This window comes from Gracilinanus agilis, chromosome 1 (assembly GCF_016433145.1).
Source record: "Gracilinanus agilis isolate LMUSP501 chromosome 1, AgileGrace, whole genome shotgun sequence".
Lineage (NCBI taxonomy): Eukaryota > Metazoa > Chordata > Mammalia > Didelphimorphia > Didelphidae > Gracilinanus > Gracilinanus agilis.
Genome location: NC_058130.1, coordinates 424,266,908 through 424,284,234, shown reverse-complemented (window position 1 = coordinate 424,284,234; position 17,327 = coordinate 424,266,908). Strand labels below are relative to the sequence as shown.

General features: G+C 34.6%; 1 protein-coding gene across 1 annotated transcript in view; it reads left to right on the top strand.

The window, feature by feature from the left end:
* Positions 1 to 17,327, top strand: part of LOC123252475 (palmitoyltransferase ZDHHC11-like) — a 138,424-nt gene that overhangs the window by 103,071 nt on the left and 18,026 nt on the right. Inside the window, exon 8 of the mRNA XM_044681775.1 lies at positions 11,594 to 11,652. Within this exon, the coding sequence (XP_044537710.1) occupies positions 11,594 to 11,652 (59 nt within the window). The remainder of the gene's footprint in view (positions 1 to 11,593; positions 11,653 to 17,327) is intronic.

The following is a 17,327-nucleotide window of genomic DNA, read 5'->3' as shown; positions in this document are numbered from 1 at the left end:
GAAATTCAACTGATGAATGTTCCAATGAGTGAATAAAAGAAGGGAAGCAGTATTTATATAGCATCTATTATGTGCCAACAACCATGCAAAACACTTTACAAATACTATCTCATCTGATCAACACGGCAACCCTCCAAGATCTTATCCCAATTTTGCAGTTGAGGAAACTGAGGCAAACAAATATTAAGTGATTTGAGAAGAGTCTTACATATAATATCTGAGTCTGGATTTGAACTCATATCTTCCTGAATTAAACAATCCTCTGTTATAAAAAAAATAAATAAGGTGATCTGAGTGGGGTCAAATGAAATGCAATTTGGGTGTGAGGAAGGTTAATGGGGGTTTGGGGATTATAAAGTGATTGGAGGAGGAATGAGGTATGAGAAAGGTATATAGGAGATAAAGGAAATGGGATATATAGGAGAGGGCAACACAAACAGGTTTATTCTCAGAGGCTTGAGACAGAGAATACAGGGAGGAAACTAGGGCCAATAAGAAATGTTTAGGTTTGGCTGGAGGGTTTCTCTTGTTAGTTTCTCCAGTCTCTTTTGGGAGGAGTCAAGAGGGCCCCTCCCTGCCAGTCAAACTGATGGCTGGAGGAAGTCTTGGGTAGGTACTTCCTGCCAAGATGGATGCCTGAGTTTTCTCAAGAAATAAAAGAAAATGATTCCTTCCTCTTGAAACTTTGTCTTAATTTTTGGCACAATGATTCACCATAGGGTTTGAATAGGTAACAAGGGGATTTATTAATACCAGGGTCAGTCAGAAGGGGAGGGGTTCAGGGTTTCTAACTGCTGCCAGGGAGAGGGGTGATGGTGGGGGATTGGTCACGGAGAGGTTTAGACAGAGAGACACCAGCTCTCCCAGTCAGGAAGATTTGACTGCCTTTTAAGTAAAGTCTTTATCAAATCTAGGGGTAACTTATTTGAGGATACTCCAATTATCTAAAGAAACTAAAACCCATAATGTTCAATCATCAAGCCCTCCCTTCCAACCAGAACCCAAAGGAAAATCAGGGAAGGGGAGGGATGGAGATGGGAGATCAGAGAGAGGTCCAGAGAAATGAGATAGGTCTAAATTTCCCAAAAACAAAATAAGCACAGGCCAAGGCTGAAGCAATTAGGCCAAAGCCAAAAGGCCAAAGCAAAAGCCTCTAGCCACAGTGAAAGCTAGAAGGTAAAAGCCCCGTCAGTTGGAACTTCACCTCTATTTATAGCTTTAAGTTCTAACTGACTTTCTCAAGATTCTAAGATGTTTAACTGACTTTTGTGACTGTTAGAAATTACAGAAGCTTAAAGTTTCTGTTAGCCACCTTGCATTACACCTCATAAAACAAAAAGGTGACAGATTTTTTTAAAAAGATTGAATAAGAAACACATGTAAAATGCAAAAGCATACATAAAATAATGCTCAAAAATAGAAAAATATTTACTATGCATTAAGTAAAAAAAGAACCACTGAAGAAAAATAACTCCATAAAGACTAAAATAAATCAAATGAAAAAAGGAAACACAAAACCTCAAGGAAGCTAATGACTTCATAAGGCATTAGGAAACAACACAAAATCAAAAGAATTAAGAAATAGAAGAAAATGTGAAATACCTCTCTGAGAAAACAACTGATCTGGAAAATAGATCCAAAAGAGAGATAATCTAAGAATCATCAGAATAGTTCTAATAAAAAAAAGAGCCTTCATTAGAGAAATTCTAATCAAAATAAGTCTGAGATATCATCTCATCCCTACCAGACTAGCTTAAATAAAAAAGGGCAAAATGAAAAATGTTGGTGGGGATGTGGAAAAATAGGGACACTAATATTTTGTTAGTGGAACTGCAAACTGATCCAAACATTTTGTAGATCAATCTGGAATTACACTCAAAGAGTTATAAAAATTGTGAATACCTTTTGACCCAGGAATACAACTATTAGACTTATTTTCTATGATGATCAAGAAAAAAGGGGTGGAAATACTATATATTCTAAAATATTTATAAGAGCTCTATTTTTGTTGGGAAAGAACTGGAAATGGAAGGGATAAACATCAGTTGGGGAATGGCTAAACAAGCTGTGGTATATGATTATAATGGAATACTATTATATCATAAGAAATCACAAACAAGATGATCAAAAAAATAATGGAAAGGCACATGCAGTGATGCAAAGTGAAGTAAGCAGAACCAAGGGAATATTACAAACAGTACTAATGATAATAATGTATGATGATCAATTCTGAATGACAACTATTATCAACAAAGCAAAGATCTCAGCAACTCCAAGAGACTCATGATGAAGAAAGAAATCTATCACCAAAGAAGGAGAAGAGTCTGAATGCAGATTGAAATATATTATTCTTCACTTTATTTCCTCTATAATTTTTCTATAAGCAGTAGGTGTTTGTTTCTCAAGATGAACAGGGAATTATGTGTTACATGATAATATATGTACAAATTATATTATATTACCTGACTTATTGTGTAAGGGGGAGGAATAAAAAGGAGGGGAGAAGGAATGAGACAGACTTTTGAACAAGATATGTAAATTTATTTCTCTTGGGTAATCTTATTATAATTTATTGTATATTTCTAATATTGTTATATTACATATTTTATCATATATTAAGGAAAATAAAAATAAATTCTAAGCCAAAGGGGAAAAAACAAGCATAGACAACATATTATAAAAAGGCATCAGAGAAAACTGCCCTGATATCCTTGAACAAGAGAGGAAAATAGACATTGAAAGAATCCACCGATTACCTCCTGAAAGAGACCCTAATATAACATCCCACAACTATCATAGCAAAGTTAAAAAAGTTCTAGGTGAAGGAATAATTATAGCAAGCAGCCATAAGGAAACAATTCAAATATCATGGAACCATAGACATGGAATATAATATTCTAAAAGGTAAAGGATCTAGGCCTATAACCAAGAATCACAGACCCAGAAAAACTGAACATAGCCTTCCAGTGGGAAAAAGAGACATTTAATGAAATGGAGTACTTCTAGTTATTCTTGACAAAATAACCACAACCAAAAAGAAAATTTAATGAGCAAATTCAACACTCAAGAGAAGCATAAAAAGGTAAACAAAAAAGTGAAAACTTGTTTTTAACAAATTGAATTGAGTAAATTCATATGTGGGGAGATGATAATTAAAATACATAAAATATATATGATTCTTGAGCCATGTAAAAACTTAAGGTATTCAAGATATTTAAAGTACTAAAGATATTTAAGAACTTTATCACTGTTAGGATAGTAAAAAGGAGTGTACATAGAAAGAAGGAAGGATGGAAGCAGGACAGGATAGGATAATATCCAAAAAAGCCAAAAAAATCATGGGACAGGAAAGAGAACCACATAGGTAGAAGAAAAAAAGGAAAGACAGAAGGAAGTAAATTATTTAACATGAAGGAATATTCAAGAATAAATATAATGGTAAAGATGGTGGTGAGGTGGCAATTCTTGAAACTTACTGTCATTGGAGTTAGCTAAAAGTGAGAATAACACCCACATTCAGCCACCTATAGAAATCTACCTTTCTTATAGAGAAATAGGAAGGAAAGGGGGGAATAAGAGAAGGGGAGGGGAAATGGACAAAAAGGAAGGCAAACTCTTAGAGGTAGAGGTCAGAAGCAAAACATTTGTGAATAGGGCAAGGATGAAAGGTGTGAGAAAGAAAATACATCCATAAGAAAATAAGACAGATGGAAACACATAATTAGTAATCATAACTGTGAATGTGAATGGAGTGGAATAAACTATAAAAATGGAAAAGGACAGCAGAGTAGATTAAAAATTAAATATATTTAAAACCAGGAGACATACAGTAAAATTAAGGGGTGAAGTAGAATCTATTATGCTTCAGCAAAAGTTAAAAAAAAAAGCAGGGCTAGCAATCATGATCTTATACCAAAAAGTAAAAACTGATCAAATCAAAAGAGTTAAGGAAAGAAATTACATCTTAATAAAAGGGATCGTTGACAATGAAATAATATAAGTACTAAGTATATACATATATATGTATGTATGTATGTATCAAATGACTTAATTTACATGACTTATAGGAGGGAATAGACAACAAAATTTTATTAGTAGGGGACCTCAACCTTACCCTTTAAGAAGTAGATAAATCCAATAAATTCATAAAATTTAAGGAGATAAATAACACTTTAGAAAAGTTAGATATGGACTTTTGGATAAAACTGAATGGGAATAGGAAATAATAATGTCTTTTTCTCAGTAGTATTATAGTTAGCCAAAGTTGTACTTAGTGAGAAATTTATATCTCTAAATGCTTACATCAATAAACCAGAGAAAGAACAGATTAATGTATTGGGCATGCAGCTAAAAATAGGAAAAAACCACAAATTTTCCCCATTAAACACCAAATTGAAAATTATATAAATCAAAGATAAAATTGAAAATAAGACCATTGAAGTAATAAATAAGACATGCAGTTAGTTTTATGAACCATTGGTAAATTAACCAAATTAGATTAAAAATGGAAAGAAAAAACCAAAATTATCAGCATCAAAAATTTAAAAGATGAAATCAACAATCAAAGCAGAAGAAACTAAAGCAATTATTGGGATTTATTTAGCTGAATAATATGTCAATAAACCTGACAACCTAAATTAAATAGATGAATATTTACAAAAATATAAACTGCCCAGATTAACAGAATAGGGTATAGAATAAAACTATTACAAAAAAAATTGAACAAAGATCAAAAGAATTTCCTAAGCAGAAGGCCCTAGAGCCAGATGAATTCATAAGTGAATTCCACCAAACATTCAAAGAACAATTAACTCAATTACTAGATAATATAAAATACCTAGGAGTGTACATACCAAAACAAATCCAGCAACTATAAGAACATACTTATAAAACACTTTTTACCAAAATAAAGTAAGACCTAATAGGTCAAGCCAGTATAATAAAAATGACAATTTTACCTAAATTAATGTACCTATTCAGTGCCATACCAATCAAACTACCCCAAATTTTTTTCATAGAACTAGAAAAAAATTAACAAAATTCATTTGAAAGAGCAAAGATCAAGAATATCAAAGGAATTAATGAAAAAAATGAAGGAAGGAGGCCTACCTGTACAAGATCTCAAACTATATTATAAAACATCAAACATCAAAACAATTTGATATTGGCTAAGAAATAGAACAGTGGATCAGTGGAATAGATTAGGAAGTCAACAAACAGTAGTTAATCACTATGGTTACCTGATATTCAATAAACCCAAACATCTAAGTTATTTGGGGGGAAATGTACTATTTGAAAAAAACTGCTGGGAAAAACTAGAAAACAATACCACAGAAACTAACCCTAGACCAACATCTTATAACATACACCAAGATGACATCAAAATGGATACTTGATCTAGAAATAAAGGGAGATTCATAAATAAATTAGGGGAACATGTAAAATTTTAACTGTCAAGCTTATGGATAAGGAATGAATTTATGACCAAACAAGACACTGAGAACATAACAAAACATTTAATGGATAATTTTTATTACATTAAACTAAAAAGTTTCTGTACAAATAGAATTTCTGCAACCAAGAAGGGGGGAGGGAGAATTGGGGGAGAGTCTTTATAGCAAATGCCTCTGACAATGACCTCATTTTTTCAAATCTATAGAGAACTGAGCCAAACTTATAAGACTACAAAGCATTTCCTAATTGAAAAATGATCAAAGGATAGAAACAGGCTATTTTCAGATGAAGAGATTAAAACTATCAATAGTCATATGAGGAAATGCTCCAAATCACTTAATTGGAGAAATTCAAATTATGACTGGAAAGGAAAATGATACACATTGGAGGAAATATGGGAAAATCAGGACACTGATGCACTATTGGCAGAACTGCAAACTGATACAACCATTCTGGAGAGCAATATGGAACCATACCTAAAAGGCCATAAAACTATACATACTCTTTGAACTAGCAGCACCACTACTGGATCTGTATCTCAAAGAGATCAGAAATAGTGGGAAAGGGCCTACTTGTACAAAAATATTTTTAGCAATGCTTTTTGTAGTGGGAAAGAACTGGAAACTGAGGGTATGTCTATGACTTGAGGAATGGCTAAACAAGTTGTTGTATGTGATTGCAATAGAAAACTATTGCGCCATAAGAAATGATTAACAAGATGAGTTCAGGAAAATTAGAAAACACTTATATGAGCAAATGCAAAGTGAAGTGAATAGAACCAGGAAAATAGTACATAAGATAACAGAAAAACTGTACGATGATCAGCTGTGAAGGACTTGTAATCTGATTACAGGAAGACTTATTGCATGAAAGCACTGGTATAACTATCAGACTATTTACTACCTTAGAGACGGGATGAGGAGGGAGTCGGGGAGAGAATCTGAATCATAAAATGTCATAAAACAATTATAAAAAATGGTTTTGACATGTAATTAAAAAAAAAAGAAAAAAAACTCCTTAAAAAGTAGAATTTACCAAATGAAAAAGGAGGTTCAAAATTTCACTGAAGAAAATAATTCCATAAAAATTAGAATTGGGAAGTGGAAGCTAATGACTTCATGAGACACCAAGAAATAAAACAAATTCAAAAGAATGAAAGAAATAAAGGAAAATACTAAAAAGAACACAAAAGAGGTGGTATTAAGATTAGAGTTGAAATGGATAAACTGGAAATGAAAACACCTCTACTGGAAATGACAGATAAAATTGAGAACTTGTTCTTTGTAAAGACTAATAAAATTGATAATTCTTTAGCTAATCTGATTAAATGGGGCAGAAAATCAAATCAATAAAATAGCATGAAATAATCACAGAAGTATAAGAAAAAAAATAATTAAGATATACACAATTATTTTTTTTTATTTAAAGCACAAAATAAATAAAGGAATATAATCAAGAAAACACTCCTTGTCTTGATAAATTCATGGGAGAATTAGATAAAACTTTAAAAGAATATTTAATATCCATGTTTCATAAATTATTTTCAGAAATCGAGAAATAAATCATACTATCAGAATATTTGTCTAAAGACAAAATATTATTAACACTTAAATAGGAAAAGATAAAAACACAATATAGCCCAATATATGAGATACGAGATATGAGAAGACATCACTGACTCACCACTTGTGTAGTGGAATGTCCATAGATATCACACATTGTACATGCTTCCAGACTTTTTGAATATGTTGATCAGTTGTCCTGATTTTCTTTTTAATCTTAAAAATATTATTTGTTATGGAATGGCTCTATGGAAGAAAGAGAAGGAAGGATCTTGGTGATAACTATGATAATATAAAAAAATAAGACCAATAAAAATTTAAACCCCCAAAAATAAAGATCAATGAAAGTTTTGTTATTGTCTAGTTGTTTCAGTCTTATCCATCTATCAGTCTATTTCTTCATGACTCCATTTGGGGTTTATTTGGCAAAGATACTGAAGTAGTCTGCCATTTCCTTCTCCAGCTTATTTTATAAACGAGGAAACTGAAGCAAATAGGATTGAGTGATTTGATCAGGGTCACACAATTAATAAATGTCTGAAGCCAGATTTGAACCCAGGAAGATGAGACTTCTGGACTTCAGGCTTGGTACTCTATTAACTATGCCCTAAAGCTTTCCCCAAAGAGTTTCTGAGCAGCAGTTGAGACTCAAATGGATTTACATAGCACTAATTTATCATAAACTCAGTCCACACCATTTTATGACTTCTTCCAGCAAGGATCAACTCAGTAATTTAGAAATAGGAGCAGAGAAGACTTATACTAGAAATAACCCAGGGTTGGAGATTAACAGAGTAGAAATAGAAAGACAAAGGTGATAGGATATAAGCCTGGAAACAATGTGTTTTATCAAAATGGCTCACTATAAATTGAATGGATTTTCTGATCATCTGAATCAGTGCCTTCATTTACCAGTTTTAGTAGGAAAACTAGTATGTAAGAGTTTCTGTCCTAAGTAGTGCATTGTTCCAAGAGAACATTTTCAGGGCAATCATTACGATGCTTTGAAAAAGAGACTCTACAACAGAAAATAAACTTTTATAAACCTTATGTATTACAAAGTTTTATACTGATCTTTATTACTATTTCTACAAATAGGTCTGTTCCACTGAGCCATCATTTCTATTTGCTGCAAGCTACAATTAAAGACAGTTGTGTGGGGGCAATGAGATTTTCAAAACCTGAATTGTTAATTAAAACTCATCTATGGGGCAGATGGGAAATAAGCTGTCTAAATTCGTTGTTTTTGGCAGCCTATTCAGCTTTGTTTCTAATAAACATCACTTGCATAACCACAGAGGGTTGCAAACATGACCTTCAGTCAGTGCTCTGTTTATGAGGCTGGAGAGCCTTTCATGTAGAAGGTATATGTGCATAATGTAACCAGTTTTCACTAATCAGGCTTCTGTTCCACCAAAAGCACATCCTTCCATAACTGTCTATTATGTGGTATATGTCATTACATTGCCTATAAATTTCATTGAATAGCTGCGGAGGTTTTTTCATGGATCTCAAAGCATGGTAGATATCAAAAGAGCTCAAAAGAGCTTTATTTTCTGGGGGAGGTTTGATTCATATCTTTCCCTCTTCTGAAGAGATTTATGAATATGATAACTTATGAGAGTGATTTTATGAAATATATACATATATATATTAGGTAGACACTAAAGAAAACCATTAAATAAAATGACCTGTGATTTTATGAGTATGTAATCTGAGCCTCTTTTGCATGGAATTCTCTTCTCTTTGGGAGAAATGAATTTCCAATGCCAACAGCATGAGAAATGGAAGAGAATCTGAAAAGAACAGGGTTCTCCTCTCTCTAAATCTTGCCAGAGAAAAGACTGATTTCTGTCAATGAAGAGAGTACCATACCAAAGTGCTCTGGGACTTGGGTTCCAAGTATATAAAAATCCTGCTGAGAAAATTTCCTTTATCAAAGTGGATTATTAAGATAATTATCTAATGAGAATTTAAATGAGAATTGTCCCAGATCACACAGCTAGCAGTGGGTTAAATTGATATTTCAATCCTAGTCTCCCCAACTCAAATATTGTCTCTCAATCCACTATTCCAGGCTGCATTTTTTAAAATTCTTAACAAGTTGTGATATATGATCGTAATAGGATACTATTGTGCCATAAGAGATGATTAACAAGAAGATCGCACACAAAAAGTCAAAAACCAGGAAGTGACGCAAAGTGAAATGAGCAGAACTAAAAGAATGTTGAACAAAGTAATAACAATAATGTATGATGATCAATTGTGAATGATTTATTATCAATAAGGCAAGAATCCAGGACAACTTCAAGGGACTCATATGTTATTTCCTCCATTAATTTTTCTCTAGTGTAAGCAATATGTCTCTTGTTTCCCATCTCTCCCCAACAAGGCAAGCATTCTGATATCAATTATACCTATGAAGTCATGCAAAACATATTTCCATATTAGCCATGTTGCAAAAGAAAATATAAAATGAAACAATAAAGATAAAGCAAAAGAAAAATATGCTTCACTCTGCATTCAGAGTTCAGTTCTATCTCTGGAGGTGGGTAACATCTTTCATGATGGGTTCTTTGGCAATATCTCAGATCATTGTATTGATAAGTGTAACTTTAAATCTTTCACAGTTGATCATTATTATAATATGTTGTTACTGTGTATGTTTTCCTGATTTTTCTCACTTCATTTTGCATGAGTTCGTATAAGCTTTCCAAGGTGTTTCTGTAAGTATCCTGCTCATCATTTCTTACAGTATAATGGCATTCCATTGCAATCATCTGCCACTTGTTCAACCATTCCCCCCAGACATCACCTTGATTTCCAATCCATTACCACCACAAAAAGAGCTGCTATAAACAATTTTGTACAAATAGGTTCTTTTCCATTTTATTTGATCTCTTTGAGAAACAGGACTAGTAGTATTATTTTGGGGACCAGAATTCTAGAGCTTAAGTTGCTTATTCAAAGTCACTCAGGTGATAGATACCAGAAGCAGGAACTGAGCCAAGTTCTTCCTATCTCCATAGCTATTGCTCTTTTCTATTACATTATCTCTCCCTCTTTGCTGCCCCTAATAGCATGCATATAGTTTTGAATTACTCTCCAATCATCCTCACCCTTAGTCTTACCCTCAAATGGGACCAAATAACTGAGTCTGCTCTTCTGTACCAAGCCACTGGGGTGTGGTAAATGATTTAGTGCATCAATAAACCATCATGTGAATTAAGAGATAAGAAGTCACCTAGTAGACAATCAGAATAAAAATCCTGTGGAATGGGAATAATGTGGTTGCAAAATATCAACAATGCTGTGCTATGTTGTTGTATGTTAGCCATGGTATTAATGTAATTTCCTTTTTTCAGACTGTAAGCTTCATGAGGTCAGGAAATAGTTCTTGTCTAAATACTCTATCTCTTCTAGCACATAACATAGTGCTCTGCAAATAAAGTCACTTCATAAAGACTGATTGAGTTAAACTGTTGAATACTAAGGTAAGGTTGTTGCTCCATGTATAAAGCAGAAGACAAAAAAAATCACATCCAGAATTCCCCAGAACTGAAAATGCAAAGTGCTATAGTTTTTGGATAGGACAGTGACCTGTCTTGTCCTCTATCCTACCTAAACCTGGAACCATGTATACCCCTTCATGGATGTGCAGAGCTCCAGAATGTAGGGAGTTAGATTCAGTGAAAAATCTTGGAAAATCCAAAGACAAATTTCACAGCTTCACATTATTTTCTGGAACCTACCTTTTGACATGCCTCTTAGAATCACCTTAAGGAGGCAACCAGGTGGTTCAGTGTACTAAGAGCTGGGCCTTAGAGAAGGGAGGTCTTTTATATGGTTCCAAAGGCTATGGAATATTTGCTTTTGGTCCAGTGATTCCCAAAGAGGGCGCTACCATCCCCTGGTGGGTGCTGCAGCGATCTAGGGAAGGTGGTGATGGCCACAAGTGCATTTATCTTTCCTATTAATTGCTATTAAAATTTTTAAAAAATTAATTTCCAGGGGGCTGAGTAATATTTTTTCTGGACAGGGGGCAGTAGGCCAAAAATGTTTGGGAACCACTGGTTTATACTGTTGAACCTACTGGTAGGATTGTCTTTCATGGTGGCCTTACAAGTTATATCAATGATGCCCTAATGCTTCCTTACTTTAATCATCTTTGCCTAAACAAGATAAGACATAATCTCTGCAAAGTATGATGATTTCCCAGGAGAATACATAATTGACTAATGACAGGGTTACTTCCTAACAAACCAAGTTTTATTTGGGGAAATTCAGATAGTCATGCTATCATCAGAGTCTCCACCTTATTCCTGTGCCTCCACCACACCCACCTTTCCTCAACCATCTCTCCAACACCAACACAAATGCACACTCATTTCTAGACCTAGAGCCACATCTACTCCATGAAGTAGGAAATATTTGCCTTCTTACTTAATATAGAGCAGCTACTTTTTCTTTTAAATAATGATACTTGAGGTCAATGTTTTTTGTACCTAATTTTGTAAAGACCAATATAATGTAGTAGGAGAAAAGTCAAAGTAACAAATCTTTTCTTTCCTTTTAAGAATGGGCAACCAGATGAACAGAGAAGAAGATCTAAAATTCCAAGTTTATGTGCAAGCAGGTAAGTATTTAAATGAACTGAGCTGATTTTTAATTCCTAAAAGTAAAAGTAACTTCCATTACTTATTTGAATTTTCTGCCCAAAAATGTTATTACAATAATATATGAGGATAGAAACCTTTAAGAATTAAATATATTTGTTGTCTGTGAAATTATCACTATTTCAGTTAATGCTCTGCCTATGAGGCCAGTGAATTTTTCATGCATAAAGGTATATTTTTTAAGTTTAACTATAGTATTTTCATTAATCAGGTTTCCATTATTCTGGGAATAAATGTGTCAATAACTGGTTAATCTTTTGTATATATCACTGAAGATGAAGTTTTTCCAAGTTATTCTGAGAAAGAATGTATTGGTGTCTCAGAAACTGACCTATTGGGGTTGAAATGATTTTTTTTAATTTAAAATTTGGTGGTATCGATATACTTAGAAAATGATTCCTAAATAAATGCCCATAAGATAAGTGCCTATTTAATGTGATATGTATGTCAAATATCTTTGAGGCGGTAGGTCTGCCAATAATGATACTTGTTATAGATTATAAGCTCTTCTCAGGCATGTATTGCCATTTTAACTTTACGACCAACCCATCAACCTGTTCAACCAAACAAAATGTAAGGAACATTTTTCAAACATTTACTATGTGCCAGGTACTGTACTGGATTCTGGGGACATAAAAAGAAATATGAATCAATTCTCTGCTTTCCTGAGAATTTACAGAATTATAATTTACATTCACAAAATTTCAGAGTTGTAAGGAAACCATAGTGTCTGGCCAGTTCGACCACATCACTAAGCAACCTTTACTGTAACATACTCAACAAATGTTCATCCAGCCTTTACATGAAGTAAGGAATCCACTATGTCTTTTTCTTTTAAACCCTTGCCTTCCATTTTAGAATCAATACTGTGTATTGGTTCCAAGGCAGAAGAGTAATAAAGGCTAGGCAATGTGGGTTAAGTGACTTGCCTGGGGTCACATAGTGAGATCAAGTGGTCTTGAGGCAGCTATATGGATATTTTTTCCTCATAGAAAGCCTTATTTTGTCTCTATATCTTCTACATACTACCTCTGCCTTCTGAGCTCAAACAATTGTTGTTTGGTCATTTTGATTGTGTCCAACTCTTCCTTATCCTACTTGGGTTTTCTTGGCAAAGTTAATGGAGAAGCCATTTCCTTCTCAAGTTCATTTTACAGATGAAGAAACTGAGGCAAACAAGGTTAAGTGACTTGCCCATGGTTACACAGCTACCAAGTGTCTGAAGTCAGATTTGAACTCATGAAGATGTGTCTTCCTGATTCCAAGCTCAGTGCTCTATCTACTTTGCCACCTAACTGCCCAAACTAAGTGTCATCCCTCTTCCACATGCCAGTCCTTCAGATAGCTGAACACAACTATATTGCCCCTTCTTAGACTTTTCTGCTCCAGGCAGAAACACCCAGGGTTCCTTCAACTTACCTTCATATGACATAGGTGCAAGGCACTTTATTATCCTGTTCTCTCTCCTCTGAATGCTCTCCAGCTTATCAGGGTCTTGACCAAGCTATGGCCCCCAGAACTGAATATAATTTTCCAGACATGGCCTGACCATGGCAGTGTATGACAGGACTGTCAACTCCTTATATATCAAATCTACACATTTCTTATGTAGCCCAAAGCCCACTGGTTTTTGACTGCCCTCCATCATACTACTTATTTATATAAAGTCTGACATTCGCTTTATCTTTTTCAAACAATTTGCTGTTTAAAAATGCCTTCTCTATCTTATACTTAAAGATGTGATTCTTTGAATTAGAATATAAGATCATATATAAATAAATATATGTATATATGCATATATACATACACATATATAAAAATGTTGAATGTCATATTAGATTGAACCTATTCCCTTAGCTTATGAATACCTTCCTGGATCTTCACTGTCACCTCCTGTGTTAATTTCTTAGTTTTCTGTCATCTGCAAATTACATAATCTTGGTCTTTGTACCTTTATCCAAGTCACTGATAAAAAATATGACACAATATAGGGCCAAACACAGATGCCTAGAATAGTCTACCAGAGACTTCTTGCCAAATTCACTTGAAGCTATTACTACTAAGCCCTTGATCTGTTATGACCAAGCCCAGCATTCAGTTTGTTCTGAATTAATCTATTTAACTGGAAGATACATCATATCGACAGCTAAAGAGAAAGGAGAAAGAACTAACAACCCGAGAGGAACAAGAAAAGAGGCAGTAATTAATCTGAGCTTTGCAGGACACTAGAAATTATAAAATGCCCAGATGAGGAGGGACTGCATTCCAGAAGATGGTCATAGTACGAACAGATGATAGGGCATAGAGTGGCAGGGTCCAAGAACTGCAAGTAAGCCAGTTTGGTCAAAACTTAGAGTGTATGAAGGGGAATCATGTGCTGTAAGTTTGAGGGAAAGTGAGTTGGAATCAGGTGCTGGAAAGCTTTTATTTTCTAGCTGAGGAGTTTGTATTGAGCAGGAGAATGAAATGATCACTTATCTTACTCACATGGGTACTAAATATAAATATACACACATGCATATTTCATATATGTATTTGTGTATATGTACATATATTTAGAATTTTAGTGTTTGCAGAGCTCTTTGCATACATATATTCATTAATATGGTGTTTGCCATTTGGTAAAGAATTGTGATGCTAAACTCAGAATTCTTTCTACTGGCGTCAACAAGATGCAATCTCTACTGTCATTGAGTTTACACTCTCCTAGGACAAATCCAAGTATTTCACTCACAAAGGAGAAAACAATTATAATCTCAGTAAGATAAATGTGTAAATGAAAGTAATTTAAGTTTTAAGATTTTGCTAATAACAATAGTTAGGGTTTATTTACAGGTTTAGGATTTTTTCTCCCTTTTTTTTTCTTTTCTGGATTGGTAAAGCCAGTGGTTTGCCTATTGGTGTTGAGCATATCCAAACTGAACTAGGCTATCAGTCAGTCAACAAACAAAAGTGCCTGATATGGGTCAGATATGACTGGGGAAATAAAGAAAAGCAAAAAAATAGACTGAGCTCTAAAGGAGCTTACAGTCTAACACAACATATAACCATGTACAAACAAAATATAACTAGTACAAATTGAGGGTAGTCTCAGAGGGAAGGCACCAAGATTATAGAAGACTATAGGTTCCTGGCAGAAGATAGGGCTTTAGCCGAGACTTGAAGGAAGCCAGAGAAGCCAGGAGGCAAAGATGAACAGGGAGAACATTCTAGGCTTGGGGGGATAGCCAGTGAAAATGCCTAGAATCAGAAAATGGAGTGTCTTCTTTAAGGAATAATATGGAGAACAATGTCACTGGATTGAAAAACATGGTAGACAATGTAAGAAGATTGGAAAAGTAGAGAGGTCCAGGTAAGAAGGACTGGAAATCCATACAGAGGATTTTATTTTTGATCCTGGAAGCAATAGAGAATCACTAGAATTAATTGAATAGAGTATGACATGGTCAGACTTACACTTCAGGAAAATAACTTTCATAGCTGATTAGAGGATGGATTGAAGTAGGGAAAGACCAGAGGCAGAGAGAACAACCAGTAGCTTACAGTAATAATAGTTCAGATGTCCAGGGAGTCTGCTTCAAAGTGCTGGCACTACCAGAGGAGAGAAGGAAACCTATATTATGAGGGTAGATGTAACAGGATTTAACAACAGATTGATATGGTAGGGGAAAGGGGAAAGAGTGGAATTGAGAATGCTATCTGGGTTACAAGCCTGTGTGTTTAGGAGGAAGTGCTACTCTTGACAGTAACATGAAAACCAAACAAAAGGTATCACTTGGGAAGAAAGATAATGAATTAATTTGGGAATGCATGTCCTCAGATGGCAAACAGCTTGTAGCTTGGAGCCTTTCTAGCCTGGAAAAACCTACTAGAGAATTCTACAGGGAACCCTGCTCACCAAAATGAGATACAAGAGACAGATTTCTATGGATGCCCATAAGCCACAAGATCTAGAGATCCAAATAATTAATTTGTGGTGGCTTCATAACACCAAAATTGGAATAATATCACAGGGAGATTAATTCTGACTTTTGTAGTAACAACACAGCAAGAAATCCTCTAGCAATCTTATTTTTACAGCATGAAATAATCACTGCATTTTCCCCCTATAATTGGCAAGGAAATATAATGTTAATTTGCTACTAACAACAAGAACCCCTGTGAACAATTCTCCCCTCTGCAAGGGGGGGTGGGTGGGTGAAACAGAATTCAGGTAAATTGTCTTTAACACATATGCATTCCCTGAAAGCACCTTCTTTCACAAGCTTTTTTTCATGATAGGAAAGCTCCACACAGCTACTGGGGCTTTGTGGGTAGCCATGGCAGTCACACCCTAAAAGGGATTGTGAGTCAGTCGAGGGTGGGCTAGGAGAATGCATAACTGAGAGCAGCTGTGCAGCTGGGAACATGATTTCAATGAAGGAGCAGACATGGAGGCTGCATTGGAGAAGACAGGACAGGAATGCAGCAGAGTTATCAAAATCAAAACTCTAATCATATCAAATTAGAGCACCCTTGGATTATGTGATATCTACCAAACTAAATACCAATTAGTTGGTAATTGGAAGAGGAAGATGTTGTCCCTACCTTACGACTATATGCTGCATGATATAATAAGTTGGTATTAATGGAGCTTTGTCTGGGTGTCAATATTGTGGGTCGTGCTAAATCAACGGGATTCTAACCCCTTCTGTGGTAACATTAGGATTAACTCCTTTATTGCATTTTCCATGGGTTTAAAGTTTTTTCTCATTACTTCAAAGGGTGGAAATTTTGTTGAATAGCTCACAAATATGGTTTCCTTCCACTTAATCTTGTTTTTAACAGTCCTAAGCTGTACAACTGAGAATAGAATTATAGGGGATTTGCAGATGCATACCTTTCACTGTGGTGCAATATTTACCCACTGTGAGGAATTAATGCCAGAGCCAAACTCACAAGGAACCAGTCTCCTCCCTACAAGTGATCCACTATTATTTGACATTGTTCTTGACATGTAAGCTAGAGCAGTAAGACAAGAGAAAGAAGTTAGGGGATAAGTAAGCAAAGAAGAAGCTAAATTTTCTCTTTTCAGACAGTATAATGGTTTTCTTAAAGAGCCACAGAGAATCAACAAAAACAACAAAATCCAATAATCCCATGCATTTTATCAGACCTACAATAATCATCAGCTTTCAGTATATCATTAACAAAACCGAAAAGACAGAAAAATTCCATTTAAAATAAAATGCAATAGCACCCCAATTTCTCTACAGTTTTAATGTTAGGTCAATCAAACTACCAAAAAGGTATATTATTAGATAGTACATTAGAATTAGATAAAATAATAGGAAATTTCATTTAAAAGTGAAAAGATCAATAATATTAAAAAATATAATGGGAAAATGCTAGGAGAGGGGCTTAGTGCTCCGAGATCTGTAAATACACTGTCAAGAAGTAATTATCAAAACTATCAGGCACTAAATGAGAAAAGAAAAGAAAAGTATATCCTTGCAGATAAGTGGCACAGTAGATAGAGTTCAGGACTTTCAGCCAGGAAGATCATGTTCCTGAGGTCAAATCTGGTCTCAGACATTTATTAGCTGTGGGATCCTGGACAAATCACTTAACCCTACTCGTCTCAATTTCCACATTA